The sequence below is a fragment of the Dermacentor variabilis genome, chromosome 3 (assembly GCF_050947875.1).
Source record: "Dermacentor variabilis isolate Ectoservices chromosome 3, ASM5094787v1, whole genome shotgun sequence".
NCBI classification, from domain to species: domain Eukaryota; kingdom Metazoa; phylum Arthropoda; class Arachnida; order Ixodida; family Ixodidae; genus Dermacentor; species Dermacentor variabilis.
Genome location: NC_134570.1, coordinates 88,736,626 through 88,753,391, shown reverse-complemented (window position 1 = coordinate 88,753,391; position 16,766 = coordinate 88,736,626). Strand labels below are relative to the sequence as shown.

The 16,766-nt window shown below is 45.5% G+C and overlaps 1 protein-coding gene across 1 annotated transcript in view; it reads right to left on the bottom strand.

Moving 5' to 3' along the window:
• LOC142576012 (peptidyl-prolyl cis-trans isomerase FKBP8-like) overlaps positions 1-16,766 on the bottom strand; it is a 51,296-nt gene that overhangs the window by 5,890 nt on the left and 28,640 nt on the right. Inside the window, exon 11 of the mRNA XM_075685889.1 lies at positions 6,799-6,939. Coding sequence (XP_075542004.1) covers positions 6,799-6,939 — 141 coding nt within the window. The remainder of the gene's footprint in view (positions 1-6,798; positions 6,940-16,766) is intronic.

Below are 16,766 nucleotides of genomic sequence, written 5' to 3'. Positions count from 1 at the left end.
ATGGCTTACATGACTGATGTATGCCAACATTCTTCCAACGTTGTCCCCCTCAAAACCCCCTTGTAATACCCGCAATGGCCTTTAAGTGTATAATAAATGATGATGGTGACATTTAGAACTTGCCACGCAAGAATGGTGCCATTCCTTGCAACATAATTTGTATATATACTACGTCTCAACCACATTAGTGATATTGCCACTGTGTCAATTTTATGTGGCAATAAAAAATTTCTAATACTATTATGTATCCAGTGCTTTCCTTTTGTTCATACTTCCATCTTCAGATAATATATCCACGCTTGCCGATACTTCGTTTTCTTTTCATGTTTGCTCCTATGCGATTGGTCAGGAAACACACAAAAAGCATGTTTCACAAAAATAAAGCGGACAGTTTTCCAGACTTCTGTGCTGGACATCCATTCCTCGACTACTGGCGGTCATTCTGCCACCGAATATGTAACAGTAGTCTAGAATCCTGATTATTATCTTGGGACACAATGCTAATCATGGGCACATGGCACTGGAAGACTTAGACAATGCTACTATCTTTGCTCAGATACAGCACGAGTATTACGCATTGTATGAGGTAGAATGCTGCACTGTGTCAAATCACTTTGGAATCTGGTATGATTGAGCAGATAATATGAAAATGTTGCTTGTAACGGAATTTTGCAGTCACGCTCCATTGTATTCAACCTTAGTTTGCACATACTAACTGTTACTTAGGTGCAAGGATTCTACCTGCAAACAGAAGTGACAACTAGATTCACCGGTGGCTAAGAATTTTGCACCAACAAGCGTGTAATTTTTGTGGAACGTTTGGCTGATATGCAGTTGTGCTTGCCAAAAGTTTCGACAAATTCAACTCGACTTCACATATCCTGCAATGACAACAATAAAATGGTAGGTAAAAATTAAATAATGGAGGTTTGATATCGACATGGCACTGATCAATTTCAACTAATTGCTCTTTTCAGCAAAAGGGCTAGAAAATCAGTACAATTACACACTGGCTCCATGAGTGATCATCATAATAATGAAATTGAGTGACAGTAGGCCGTGAAAAAAAAAAAAAAAAAGTGGTCCTGTGTGTCCAATTAAAGCTGCTTCCACAAGCAGTCATTAGAACCCGATTTTATGACATGTTCCATAAATGCAGGCAACAGATAAGTTGCTACAACAGTTGCGCCCATGCAAGCACCAAACATAACGTAACCAATGAGCAAGTGCTAGCATGCCACAGCGCATGCCAACAATTACGGATATGAGGGAAGTGGCAATGACAGTTACACCATGCTGATGCAACAAGGAAGTGCAAGGGGAGGGCTTCCTAGCAACACACAAGAACCGTTTCTATTGAAAGAAGCCACCATTACATTGAGACCAAAACATCAATAGGACAATTCAAGCGCAAGCCATTAAAGGTAATCGCTTCAGATAACTGTGACAGACCACCAATAAACATGTGCTTTTTGGTTCCCACCAACAAGAAAACGAGACTTTCCGAGAAAACTGAGCTCTGCATTTTGCCGGCCAGCTCAGGTCAACAGCAGGAATGCCTCCCTCACAGATCTTTAATTACCTTTGTCCTTCTACAACCAACATAACCTTATTGCCCCATTGTTGTGATGTTAAAGAATTGCACAATGCCAAAAGTGTGAGTTATGAAGACATTGCTGGACAAAACTGTGCCCAAGTCGCGCAACCTAAACATTGCAACGATAGTGGCAAGCACAGTCATCAGTCATTGAACCTGAGCTCACAGGTCAAGTTGGTACACTGTTTCTACGTGAATCACTGTACATTCCAGAGTAATCACTCGCTCTTGCTTACATACAAGAATTCTACAACAGTATTTGTGTTCCGTGCGCAACGCCAATATGATTAGACAAGGCTATTTTAACTACAGAATCACTGATTACATAAAAGAAATGTTGGGTACAGTAGGTGCATCTTGTGCCGAGCGATAACTGGTTAACAGCCACATGCGCGACAATATATGGCATTATCACACATATTGAACTGCTTCTTTCCCAGTAGCCCATCTAGTGTGTGCCAACAGCTGCTGCAAGGGCCACAAGATGTGGCTAACAGACCACCAATTATCTGTCTTACGTACTCTCTACTTGTTCCTCTTAATTTGACTCAACTAGAATATCAGCTACCCATGCTTACTCTATAATCCTCGCCGCTGTATTCCTGTCTCCCCCCCCCCCTTTACGCTATACCTGTCATCTCTCATTCTCATAGTTATTTGCACAATTTTTAGGTTTCATTCACGTTTGTATCTCTTTACGTTTCAGTCTCAGTCTCATTGCTCAGTACTGCTAAAATACAAGTGATTACCTTAAACACTGATATACAGAGTTTGAAGAGGGATACTTCAGTGATTACCCACGCTGCTGAACACAATATAAAATTCAAAGTGGGGATACAGTGACTACTGGTACTGTAAAATATATTGAATTCAAACTGGAAAGCAGAAAAGTGTTCGAGATATTTAAGATCCAAAATACACATCATCTGTACACACTGCATCTGTAGCTGAAACCTCACCGTACAAGAACAGTTCTTCTTCGCTGTAACAAATGGAATGTCACTGATTGGTTGGTGCTTGCAAGGCACCCAATTTGCAGTTTTCTGTGAAACAATGCATCTTGCAACATGACAGCATGGGCCCACATACAGGAGCCAGTCTTTTTTTTTTTCTGGACATGCTAAACTATTCAAACATCTTCAAGGCAACCGGCACTCACCGCTTGAGATGCCAAATGCCTCATAGTGTAGCGCTTTATTTGCCAGATTCTGCCTGCATGACGGTGCACTAGCTTGGCTACTGCAATGAGTAGAATCGGTGACTACATTGTTTCGATACACAACGCCTCCATGGCAACAGAAGCAGGGAAAGGACGTCAGCGTTCTTGCCCAGTCAAGCCAGTAGCCACCAGCTGCATCCAAGCTATGGGGCATGCCCAACCAAACCATTAAAATGGCAAGCTCATACTTGCACGCTTTCTGTTTCTCCCAGGTGCTTAGTGCGTGTTGTTTAGCGTGCATATAGCAACACAGTGTAGGCACTAATGGCACTGCATTGAAGGGGGTAATGGCGGGCTAGTTGGTTGGCCATTATTGTTCTGAAGGTAGTACACTTGCCAACACATGGACAAACACTAAATCACACAAACATGAGCACTGAACTGCAATCAAATGTTTACTGCTGTGTGAGAAGCATGAGAACCATTTATGTCCATGCTTGAGTACAACGCATGGGCAGTTGAAATGAAAAGAAAAGGGGGTGGGAGGGGGGGGGGTGTTGATGGGGGACATCAAGCAGATAACATCATAAGGCCAAAACATTAACTGCAAGAGACAATAAGCAAAAAAAGCCAAAAGTCACAACCAAGTCAGACTTTAGGGCAAGCAGATGTGTAGTAATCATCTTGTGTCCCTTATCACAAGGATATCCCTCCTAAGATTTTCCATGTTTCCTGCTTTTCTTTCTATCTTTTCGATGGGCCCCTCGACACCTCCCCCTTTTCTTCCTCTTCAATGCAGCCGCAAACGTGTTGCATTCAAGCAAGAGCATAAATGCTTCTCGCACAGCGGTACACCTTCAGTTGCAGTTCAGCATGTATGATTGTGCGATTTAGTGTTTGTCCACATGTCAAAAGGCAAGTGTGGCCTGCTGTAAGTAAACTTTTGTTGCTCAGGATGATAAGGCTGTTGCAAATTAGCCAGAACAGCCTCGCAAGAAGAACGGCAGATTGGGCGAGTTGGTGGTTTCCCATAACGTTTAAAAACAATGCTAAAGATGCACACCGGACAACAGAATAGAGAATGGGACACACACGGCGCTGACTTACAAATGCGTTTACTCATAAGGTTGGAAATTTCATTGTGCAGAACCAAGGCATTCCTACATTGAACATTCGAAGGATGGAATCACATTCCTGCACATATTGCCACCACAGTTGACCAGGAACATTCCAATAATCACTTAGCTAACAGTGTAAAGTGAAGCCATCTTAATGGAAACCACTGTTCGCATGTTCCTTTTCGCAATGATGGTAACCACTGCTCTCTTAATGAATGTCCGTGAATAAATAAATAAATAAATAAATTAATTAAACACTTACATATGGTAATAGTGGCCTTAAACTATCTTTAACCCACACTCAGATTCTTTATCAACTAGTACTGGAGTCATCACACACAGAACTATTTCACATCCCACCACCCTCTCCACCCCTCGCACCAATTGCATGATAACTGAGGCGTGGATGTGTGGATGATGGCCTTTCATAGTTGCTGTGTGTGTGTGTGTGTGTGTGTGTGTGTGTGTGTGTGTGTGTGTGTGTGTGTGTTTGTGTACACTTAAATCTCATAACGAAATCGAAAGGGCACTAAATATTGTTCGTTATAAGTGTTAGTTCGTTATAGCCACTGACTAATAATTTGAGACTAATTTATTGCACACGAGCATGCAATAATTTGAGACTAATTTATTGCGCACGAGCGTGCACTTACTACAGGTAAGTCATCGCTGAGGCATCAGCTCCCGTCGCGGCCGAGTGGCTGCGTCTGCGGCTAGTGCTAATCGTCCTTACCGATATCGCACACAGGGAGAAACTGGAATCAAACACATAAGAACACATAAGATGGCACGAACCTTTCATGTTGACGGCGCAAAATAATCGGTTATGCTTCGCTGCTGTGTTATCCTTAACCGAAGGACGGCCTTCTCGGCAGCAGCAGCTAGCATAAGTCATCTGCACAGTCTTCCTGGCCGCCGAAGTAGCGGTGCAGCAGGTCCACCGCGTCTAGCGCCTGGGACGATGTCAGTACATCATAAGCACAGGGCGGAGTGTCGTTGTTCCCTGCAGCACGTTCATCATCGCTTCCTTCGTGCTCCCGGGCAGCAAGCACAAAGTCGCCGTCTGTCAGCTCCTCCGTTGCCAGAACGTCGGCATCCACACTCATGTAGTTGCAGAAGGTTTCACCTTCACACACGACACCAGCATCGTGGAGCACCCTCCATGACGCTAAAGCTTCGTCTGATACAGCGGCACCACTTCGTAAGGCTATTTGGCCCACTGAGTCGTCGGTGTGAGGGTTGCTTTCGCTGGCAGCAAATTATGCATGTCGAAAGCAGTTGGCGATGGTGCTGGCTGTCACGTCCATCCATGCCGCATTAAGCATCTCTACTGCCACACACAAATCGACCTTCGTGTCACGGTTCAACTGCATGTTTAACACAAGTCGGTCTATCACCTGCTTCTGGTATCCAGCCTTAAATTACATTATCACGCCTTGATCAAGGGGCTGTATCACTGCCGTGCAGTTTGGGGGCAAGAACCGAAGTTCGATGTTCATCAGCGCAGCAGTGGTGTGGTGGGCAACACAGTTGTCCAAGAAAAGGCATGTCTTGCGATTCTGCTTCTTCAACTTCTCATCCCAGTTACACAGCCATCCCGCAAAAACTTTCCTTGTCATCCAGGCTTTCCGGTTTGATAAGTACTGCGGTTGAAGTCGCCTCTTTCCTTTAAAACATCGTGGCGACGTGCTTCTTCCTATCACCAAAGGTGGCATCTTCTCCGATCCGTCTATATTCGTACAAAGGAGCACAGTGACGCGGACGTTACTATGTTTCTCGCCGCGACAGAGCTCACCCTTTAACGATAGAATCTTCTGTGGTAACATTTGGTAGAAGAAAGCTGTTTTGTCAGCGTTGAACACATCCTTCTCTTCATACTTTTCAAGGAGAGGACCAACATTAGCTTTCACCCACGCCGTTGCAGTTACATTGTCAACGGCCTGGGACTCGCCAGTGACGACCCTGCTAACGATATTGCGGCGGTCCTTAACACACTGCAGCCAGCCATCGCTTGCAACGAAGCTGTCGCAGCCCATGATGCAAGCAAAGTACCTTGCTTTTCTTCGGAGCAGTGCCCCACTCACAGGCAAATTAGCAGCCCTTGCATTCAAAAACCACTTGAACAGCGCCTCTTCCACGGCTTCAAAGGCAGGAGACCGCAGCTTCTTCCGGCTACCTTTCACGCCACGTGCGCCAGTGCCAGCGATGACTTCTTTGCTGCTGAGGATTATAGAAAGGGTACTCGGCGTGATGCCGCACTCCTTGGCCACGAGTTTTCTTCGTGCCTGATGCAACAGCCATAATTATGGCTGCCTTCTAATCCAAGGCGATAACTTTCCATTTTAGCTTCAAGCTGCTGCTGCTGCTGCCATTCATTTCTCTATTGTGAAACTGGCGACACGGCGGAAAAAGCACTGTCAGACAGCGTATGGAACAATGCAAACAAAGGTGCGCAGCGCTCGGCTGGCAGTGCACACTGCATGCAACGGAGGGAGTGGCTTGGCTGCTTGGCTTGGCTTGGAGCGTTGCCGGATGATGAGGGGCCGCCGTGAGAGGTTTGACCTGCCGCATTGGAGGGCCGCAACGCCTCGCTTAATTTAAGAAATCTATATGTTGCGTACAAAGTGGCTTGTTAGGTGCGATTTTAGAATGACGATTTTTTGTTATATCCGTTGATCAATGAATCTTTTCTTGTTAAAACGAAATTTTAAACAGGTGGGTTTCTATGGGGACTTTCAAGGGGAATTACAATTCTTTTGTTATATCCATTATTTCGTTATAACTGCATTTAAGTGTGCGTGTGTGTGTGTGTGTATGTATATCTATATATATATATATATATATATATATATATATATATATATATATATATATATATATATATATATAAAAGATACGTTCGGCTAAGGTGCTGGAGTTGGTACCTTGCCAAAGCGAGACCCCTTGCTTGGTTCCTTGGCATTGGTAGTGTTGCTGCCGCCAAACATACGCTTGTACATGGCTTTTTCAGCGCGGTCTTCTTTTTCTTTGCGCACCATGAGTCGTGAGAGCTCCTGCTGGATGACCTGCGGCCAAAAGAACAGATGAGTGCGTTGATTGACGTGCCCTAGACTGCACGCACACCAGGAAAAGTGAGACACAAAAGAAAACTTTAAATTCATACAAAACGCAATGGGCTCATTTAGTTATGGGTTTTACAGAATGCAATATGGCCAGGTAGAATTGTTCTAGCAATGACAAATCTCGCTACTGATTGTAAAATATTAGAAACACTTGTAATTATTATGTCCCTGTGGACAGCATCTTTCCCAAGATGGGTCTGTCACAACTGAAGCGAATTATGAATAAGTACTGCAGTTAATACCCCTGATGCATAAATACCAATGAAACACTGTAGCTGCTTCAGTGGCATTCACAAACCAGACCAGCTACTTCTAAAAATTTGTAGACTAAATGGAGCCAGCCACCAGTAAAGCAATTTAAGAGTGCTTTCGTGATGACTGCCCTGTATTGTGAGCAAGGTACAGTAAACACTCGTTATAATGAAGTCAATGACAGTAAATATACATTGTTATAACTGGTATTTCGTTAAAAGCTGAGAGGCTCCAGAAAAGCCATAGTATGATGGAATGTGCACTCCAAAAGTGCAGAAGCTTCTAAAACATATACTGAAAAACATCCTCGCTTGATAGTTACATGACAGGGGAGAAATTCGGGTTGTGCCCATTAGCAGCGGCCTCGTCTGTCGGTTGTCATCGTGTGGCACAGTAAGGTCCAAAAAAAAATCCATCATAGCTGAAGTGACCTTTGTAACACTCTTGGCCTCTACATGTCCATACGATGAAATGTACATGGTTGCCGTGTACACTTCACCGTGCAGCCCTGTGTGAATATCCTGTTTTGCACTTCGTATTAGGTGCAGTCCGGCACCACTGCTCTTCAAATAATGGAACCTAAATGACAGGCACTGTGATCGTGATTTCAACAGCTTCGTATAAAGCAATATTAGGGATAAAGTGATTTTACTGTAAGGAGGGTTTACAACATCTGTAAGGGCAATAAAAGTGTGTGTGTGCGCGCATGTGTGCACGCGTATGTGTGTGACAGCACTTATGATTCCTGGCTGGTGACTGCAATCAACTGCCTATGTGTTGACTTTCATGACTGTATTAACTGCATGAGCATCAGTGGGGAGCAGTCAAGTTATTTAGGTTGATTTATGCTTATGCTTTCACCGTGTTGCTTGTGAATATCCAATTGTAGCAGTTTTTTTTGGTATGTTAGCACTGAAGACATATATATTAGTACTTGTACTTGCTGGTGGCTGGATTTTAAACAAACCTGTAACTTCTAATAAAATTTATATTTAAGACCTACAATTCTCATTGGAAACAAGAACAGCCATTACATAGCTATGTCCATTGCTCAGTGCCAGATGTACAACTAAAGTAAAATCTCGTTACTACAAACACCACATTAACGAACTTTTCAGATTTACAATTTCTTTATAATCCTGCCAAAATGCCTATATTTTCAATGTAAAAAACTTTCAGTACTACGAATTTCAGATTACAAAATATTTCAGAATAACGTACGTAATTGAATCCCGTAATCACCAAGATTACGGGATTAAATGATTACGGGATTACAGATTATGTTATTACGAAGTTCTGCTGAAGTTTCGGTACCGAATCCCTGAGGCTTACACCTATCATCATCATCTGCAGCAGCAGCAGCATGAGCGCGAGCGTCGCATATGGTCATGTTCGGACTCTCCTACTACGTCGCAGGCCTAGTGTCACCACGCTGATAGTGTGATAGGCAGGAGCTGCGAAGTTATCGGTGCTGTGATTGTGCTGTGACGTTCGCTTTGCTGATAATGAGTTCTCCTGGCCCCCGCGTTAAAAAGAAGCGATGCCAGTTTTCACTCAAAGAAAAAGTAGACATTTTGACACAGCTGAATGCTGGAAGAAACCAAGTCGACCTGTGCAGGGAGCGTCATATTCCCCGGTCAACAATGGCAACGATGCTCAAGGATCGGGAAAAGATCATGAAATTGCATCGAGAGTCACAGCTGGCTCCCTCAAGAAAACGCTTGTGGCTTGGCAACTACCAGAACGTAGACGACGCTGTCCTCGCGTGGTTTAAGGATGCCAGACCAAACGATGTGCCCTTGTCAGGCCCGATTATTCAAGAGAAGGCGCTACAGTTCACGGTCACCTTCGACGTCTCCGGTTTCGATGCAAGTGCTGGATGGCTTTACTGCTTCCGGCAAAGGAATGGCGTTGCGTGGCAGGTTGCTTGTGGCGAAGAAAAGGCAGCAGATACTGAGAGTGCGGTTGCCTGGTGGAACGAGCGCTTTCAAGAGATCATCGAGTCTTTCTCTCCAGGCGATGTTTTCAACAGTGATGAAACAGCGTTCTTTTATCACTTGTTGCCTGATAAAACAATGAACTTCGAAGGTGACAGGTGCAAGGGCGGAAAGAAATCACGTCTCCGCATATCGGTTCTGTTCTGTTGCAACTCCACGGGCACGGAAAAACTCAAGCCTCTAGTTGTTGCCAAGTCTGCTAAGCCGCGCTGCTTGAAAAACGTCTCGTTGCGTTGCGACTATCGAGCCAACAAGAAAGCGTGGATGAGGCGAGAATTGTTCACTCAGTGGCTGCTGAAGCTCGACGACACAAAGAAGAAGACAGAAAAATTATCATCGTTGACGATTGCCTGGCGCATATCGTGAACGTGCGATTGAGCAATGTGCAACTTGAATTTATGCTACCGAATTGTACTTCTTTGCTCCAACCTTTGGACCAGGGCTTCATCAGAAGTGTGAAGGCCAAATTTCTGAAGCGTCTTGCGCAGCACCTCCTGATCAATTTTCGACTGAAGCTGCCCACACAGGTAAACATCTGTCAAGGTGCAAAAATGCTTACAGGGCCGTGGTGGAACGTGAAGGCAAGCACGATCAGCAACTGCTGGCGAAAAGCAGGCTGTTTAAAGGCTTCACCTACGCCACAAGACTGCGAGGACACAGAGGAGCTCAACCCAGAACTGTGGAATGAGCTTACCGAGAAGCTCCCCATCGACACCTTCGCGGTGACCTTCGATGATTACAGTGACAGCGACAGCGTGGCGGCTACATCCGTGGAGCTCACCAAAGAAGACATCGTGAATAAAGTGCGTGAGCAAGAAGATTGCAGTAGTGACGAAGATGATGCCAACACTGGATCAACACACGAAGAGGCAGATACTGTTTCCAGTTCGTATGTTTTAGTTTTTCTAGAAAAGACGCGCGCATTTCTTGGGCGCTATAAGGATGTCCCCGATGACGTTCAGAGGAAGGTCAAGGATGTGGAGGTGTTCGTCCTGCAGTGCTTGCTGTCTACTCGCCAGAAGAAGATTACAGACTTCTTCAAGCAATAAATTGTAGTTAAACTGTGCCCAGCGTTCTCGTTTATTATTTATGTACGAACACGTGCATCTGCTGCAAAGGTATGTAATTTTCGTTGTGTTACACTACTGCCATGAAAATATAGGTTTTTCAGTACTGCATTAACAAATTAAATTCAGCGGTCTCGCAAAGTTCTTTGTAACGAAATTTTACTGTAATAAATATTTTCAGTTTTTTTTAAGAAAGTAAAGGCTCCTACGGAAATTTATATTAATTTTTATTTAATTAAATTTATATTAAATTTCAGCCTGTTTGCTTTAGAAATTTGCTGTGCATTATGCACAGCAAATTTCTAAAGCAAACAGGCTGAAATTTTCAATGTGTCCTGCAGTGATCATTGTTTAAAGAAGGTGTTGACATGTGTCATACCAATGCCTGATTTGACTCCTTTATCTCATGAACTAGGCAAGCGGAACCACATTCTAAGCTTTCATCACTGCTACAGTGAACGTTGTCACATTCAACAATTCCATTGCAACAATACCGAATACCACTCCTCTCAATGCCCATGGGCCTGAAGAATACACAACCAACTGATTTATTAACTACACATTATTTCCAAGTACACTCGTACCTTGTTGTAACTTAGTTGAGGGGGGAGTCAAATTACTTTATTATATCCATTGCTTTGTTAGACAGTACACTTCCGTTAATTCGACTCTGGTTAATTCTATCCCAACCGAAGGTCCCAACTGGCGTTTATCCACTTCAATTGGCCTGAAGTTTTGTTACTTCGATCATAAAATTGGCGTTGAGTGGCTAATTCGAACTATACTAGTCAGCATGCACAAGCACGATACCTATGGTGACCCTAATAACGACCCCTTTAGTGCAGTGTCTCGTCAGAGCTTAGGAGATGGTGAACGCACTGAACATATCATTTCCTGTCAAAAATGCCTATTTTCGGCTTGCTCTAGGAAGATTTTTAAGCATTAACAGTAGCTAACAATGTCCGATTATAATGCTTACCACTATTCTAACGTGCACCATTCTTTTCTTTCATGAAAATAGGGCCGAGAATTGCCTAAGCTGTGCAATCAGATACGAAACCGAAACCATGATCGCGGTGCTTCGTATGCTTTGCCGCATAACACGGCGTCATTGCGGCGAAGCCGCCACTAAAATAAGGCAAAGCTGACTTTAGGAAACCGGCCACCAGCAGACCCTTGCTCATTTTTCTTGCCATAAAATCAGATGTTAGATTTATACTTTGTTTAAGAGCTTTAATGTCAGTTCTATGCGAGTTTAATACTTTGGACAAGTAGAAAGCAGGTGCACGTTTGATTTGGAAGCATGCCTGAATGGGCAAATAATGCCAAATGAATCAGCGGTGTGTTCTTAGTTTTTTTTATTCCAGCATCTTGTTTAATTCGACCCATCGGATAATTCGACAATTTGTGTCAGTCCCGTCAGGGCCAAATTAACGCAAGTCAAATGTATTCATTATGGTTATTCTATTTTACTGCAATGCAGTAGAACCTCAATCATACAATCCCATTTCGTATGATCTCCCGACAACAACGCTTGCGATCGAGAACCAAAAATATGACCTAATACGGTTATGCTTCTTTTTTTAACCAGTTAGTACATTTCTGAGAAACACTGCTTTTCTGTGCCGTTATGAGTACAGTAGACAACATGCTGTTTGTCATCCGCAAGAGTAGAATGTGAGAACTACGCTGGGCAGGTCATCGGAGGACAGTTCCAATGTGATAATGGGTGCTGCAAAATTTTCCCTTAACAAGCTCCCCTCGTCAGAGAAGAAGCGCCACAAAGGAAAGAAAGAGTTACTACTCTGGGGGAGGCCGAGACAACGCTTATGGAGGGCTCATGGACGTTTTGCAGAAGAAAGTCGCCCTGAACTGGTGCCTGCCCTATACTGAGAGGTAGTAGAGAAGACAAATTGGGAGTGAAAGATCTCTCCCATTCCCTCTCCCTCTCTCCGCCTTTGCACCCGCTGAAACTTGGTGGGGCCGCCGGTCCGATATTCCGTCTGCGCGTGTGTTTGTGCTTCTTGATTGGCTGTCATATTCAGTGGGTTGCGAGCAAAGTCACCTTCTTGCCGAAGTCACCTCTATCGCTTCAATGTGAACAGCGGCAAGAAAACAGCACACACACAGGTATGAGCCATCTGCAGATCGCTTTCAAGATGCGATACGTGCGAGTGCGTGCTGGTGCTCAAGGTACGCAATTGCTGGGGGAGTAGAAGCCCCCTCCCCTCCCTCCCGTGCTGCCTCCTCACTTGGCTCTGTTTTGCTCGCCAGAGTGAGCCTTGTCAGTTCCCCTTACGCCCGGTCTCAACATACGGAGTTGCTGCCAGAGCCCAATGCCAGCCCCCCTTCCCTCCCTGCCATCCCCCCACCGCCTTTCGTGCAACGGAAGACTGCACGTTTCCTCTCCACCTTCCTCCCTCGCATGCGCCAGACTGAGCCATGTTCGTCAGCTAACCTTGCGTGCTTTCACTTGCGCACACAGCATATGGCGCACGGTGACGGTGTTATCGTCCTTGGACTTTATATGGAACATCACGGCGACGGCGAAAATGTGCCTGGAGTGTCCGTATTGTTATGTTGCAGAAGTCACATATAAAGATGCATTTACAGTATTTACACGAGAGACAACGATGCATAAACAAGATGGGTTGTGTAATCCGTCGGGACAAGAACCTGCTTATTGCCACATTTCGACATTGGAAAAGGGCCGAGAAGATTGAGACAGACGTGAAAGAATGGTTCTGAGGGCACATCAATGGGGTGAAGGCATCTAGCGGACAGCACAGCAGGTTTTTTGCGGCACTGACAGAGTGCACAGGCTGCAATGTAGTGGTGCACAGAGCGGTACAGGCTTGGCCAATAGAAGCAGTGCCGTAGGCCTTCGTAAGTGCGTGAAACGCCGAGGTGGCCTGCAGTAGGAGCTCAAGGACCGATGTCCGGAGATGGTGAAAATTCTGATCATTAAGCGTGTAAGCTGCCACCGTAGAGAATGTCGTCCCGGAGCATGAACATGCGCAGTGTGGGCTCCGAATGTCCAGAATTGAGACGATTGAGATTGAGACGATTGAGACGGTCCAGATTGAGAAGCAGTCATCACGCTGTTGTTCAGTGAAGATGTCGTGCTGATCAGAAATGGCCAGGACGCATAAGTCGGCGTCATGCGCATCGTATTCAAGGCAGTCGACAGGATGACAGGAGAGGCAGTCAGTGTCACTGTGCAAATGGCCTGGCTTGTATGAAACGGCAAATGAATATTCTTGGAGCTGTATCGCCCATCTACCCAATCGTCCAGCGGGGTCTAAGTGAGGAGAGCCAGCACAAGGCGTGGTGATCAGTAACCAAGAAAAATGTGCGGCCAAACAAGTAGGGGCTGAATTTGGCAGCTGCCCAAACTAATGCCAGGCGCTCCTGTTCGGTAATTGAAAAATTCCTCTCGGCGGGTGACAGGAGGTGGCTGGTATGCAATTACGCACTCTGCGTTATGCTGCCATTGAACATGTGCAGCGCCAATTCCTTGGCCACTGGCATTCATGTGAAGTCCAGTGGCGGCATGTGGATCATAATGAGACAGCAATGGGGAGGCTGTGGGCAAGCATACGAGGGTGGAGACGGCTTTGGTTTGAGCAAGGCCCCATGTGAAAGGAACGTCCTTCGTAAGTAAGCCGGTGAGTGGGTGAGCGGTTTTGGCGAAATTCTTGATAAAGCGACGGAAATATGAGCATAGCCCAACAAAGCTTCTTACTTCTGCAGCGGAAGATGGAAAAGGAAAGTTCTAGACAGTGCAAATCTTGTCAGGGTCGGGTTAAATGCCAGTGGCACTGACAAGATGGCCAAGAACAGCAATTTGATGACGTCCAAAGTGGCACTTGAATGAGTTCAACTGCAGGCCGGCGCATCGGAACACAGCAAGAATAGCCAATAGGCGCATTGATGACTCATTAAAATTGGTGAAAAGACTATGACATCTAGATAACACAGACATGTGGGCCATTTATAGCCACAAAGTAAGGAGTCCACCATTCTTTCAAAGATTGCCGGAGCATTACAAAGGCTGAACAGCATAACATTGAATTGGTAGAGGCCATCAAGTGTTGCAAAGGCAGCTTTCTCACGGTCCATGTTATCTACCGAGATTTGCCAATAGCCTGCTAGAAGGTCTATTGATGAAAAGTATTTGGCTCCGTGCAAGTAGTCCAAGGTGTTATCAATATGCAGCAAGTGGTAGAAATCCTTGCGTGTGATTTTGTTGAGGTTTCTGTAATCCACACAAAAGTGCCAACTGCCGTCCTTCTTGACAAGGACAACAGGGGATGCCTACGGACTGCAAGATGGCTCGATAATATTTACAGCTAACATCTTATCAACTTCTTGTATCACTTGTCATTCAGCATGTGGAACACGGTATGGTCGGCGGCGTATCGGATTGCAGTCTTCGGTGTAAATATGATGGGTGACCACCGATGTCTGGGCTAAAGAGCGGCTGTCAAGGTAAAAAATGTCACGGTAAGTCTCCAAGAGACGGCGGAGGTCAGCAGCTTGAGCTGGAACAAGATCAGATGAAATCATCTTGCTAAGTTCATCTGTGAGGGTTGGTGAATCGAAGGTTCCTGTAGAGGGCTACGGAACTTCGATGTCAAGCGCCGATATCCCGCAATCGTTCACAGGCGAGATGCTGCCGAAAGACATTCCTCTGAGAAGAACTTGAGTTGAGCAGTTAAAATTAAGGAGAGGGAGCCAAGTCTGATTGCCTGTAACAATGAGCGCGATAAAGGGAATGGCCAAATTTCTTTCAAGCAGTATGTCAGCGGTGGGACATAGTACATAGACAACGCCAGGAAAAAATGGGATCGACAGTAGAGTGACGTACGTAGTGGCTTGAGGCGACAGGCGGATGTCTTTGGGAGAGCATAACCATGGTTGTGTGACTGGTGGACTATAGCAGCCATGGGGCAGTTCAGGCTAAATGACACTAGACGCACAATCAAAGAGGGCTGAATGGCATGATAAGAAGTCTAAGCCGAGTATAACGTTGCAAGGGCATGGATCCAAAATGGCAAACAAAACAGTCGTTAGGCTCTCTGCGATGCCAATGCGAGCGGTGCACATGCCAAGCATGGTAGGCGTTCCTCCGTCGGCAATGCGGAGGGTGTGTGATGCAGCAGGTGTGAGAACTTTGTTCAGGCACTTGCACAATTGGGCACTCATCACAGATACATGCGTGCCAGTATCAATGAATGTTGGGACACTGACGCCATCGACTAAAACGTCCATCAAGTTGCTTGGTCAGCAAAGTGATCAGGGGGTTTTGTGGTCGTGTCGTAAATGCAGCGTCACCTTTGGGAGCTGCATTGCTTAGTTTTCTGGAGACGGGCGGCGGGGCTGCATCAGGGGACGGTGGGTGACAAGCCTGCGGCGATAGGGATGGTGGTTGACGAGCTGGTGGCGAACAGGAGTGGTGACGTCGGATTGACAATGAGGGACTATTCTAAGGAATACGCATGTCATTGTTTGGCTGTTGCAATGTCAATGGAGGCTGGTAACAACGCTCGTTCTATTCAGGGCAATAATAACTGGTCAATGGCGGTTGCAGAGGAGGGGAGACAGTACGATTGTTGCAATGGCAAGCAATGTGACCGATACACCGGCAGGCAGAACAGATTGGCCGATCATGTGTGGTTCGCCACTAAGCTGGCTTTCGGTAGCATGCATGATACCGCGGACCAGTCGATGGACCTGGAGCATGAGAGAGCTGTGAAGCGGCATGAACGAGGTCGGCAACGCTCGGCCGGCAGCATGCATTTGCACAGTCATTCGATAAGAGCCGTATGCCCAGACACCTACACCAAGCATAATGCCCTGTCGCGGGCCAGTCTCGCTGCAGCCGACCTTGTCCATCCATCGCATGCTTGGGAGCAGCATAACAGTGCACAAGTGCCCTTTCATGTGGTATTTTTTCATATTTCGCGGGATTTCTCTGTAACGCGGAAGAAAGGACCATGTGAGATATATTGTGTTGGAAACAATTTATTGAGAGGTTTTTCAAGGTGCTCTACAACTTTACCTATCACACTTGGGGTCTGTAGCCAATACTTGAAAAGTTAACCGACTAAACATAAGCAATCCGATAGTTAAGGGGAAAATAAAAGATAGCCTGAGTAACTCTAGGCCAGTGCCAACACTATGCATTTGGTTCAACTTGCGTCCGGAGTGCCTTTCATTTTTAGAACTTTGGCTCAAGTTATGTGGGACACCCTGCATAATCTACATGTACATAAACAGCCAAGAACGAGAATATGGGAACAGTCGCTGCTGCAGCATAACTGGTAGTGCAAAGCAGGCATAATGAGGGGGGTTTGTGGGTTCGGCTCCCACTGACGGCAAGCTGATTTCTCGTCCGCTTTCATGTTTCCATTTAGCTTATCATTTTTAAATTTCAATGAAAGAGTACAAA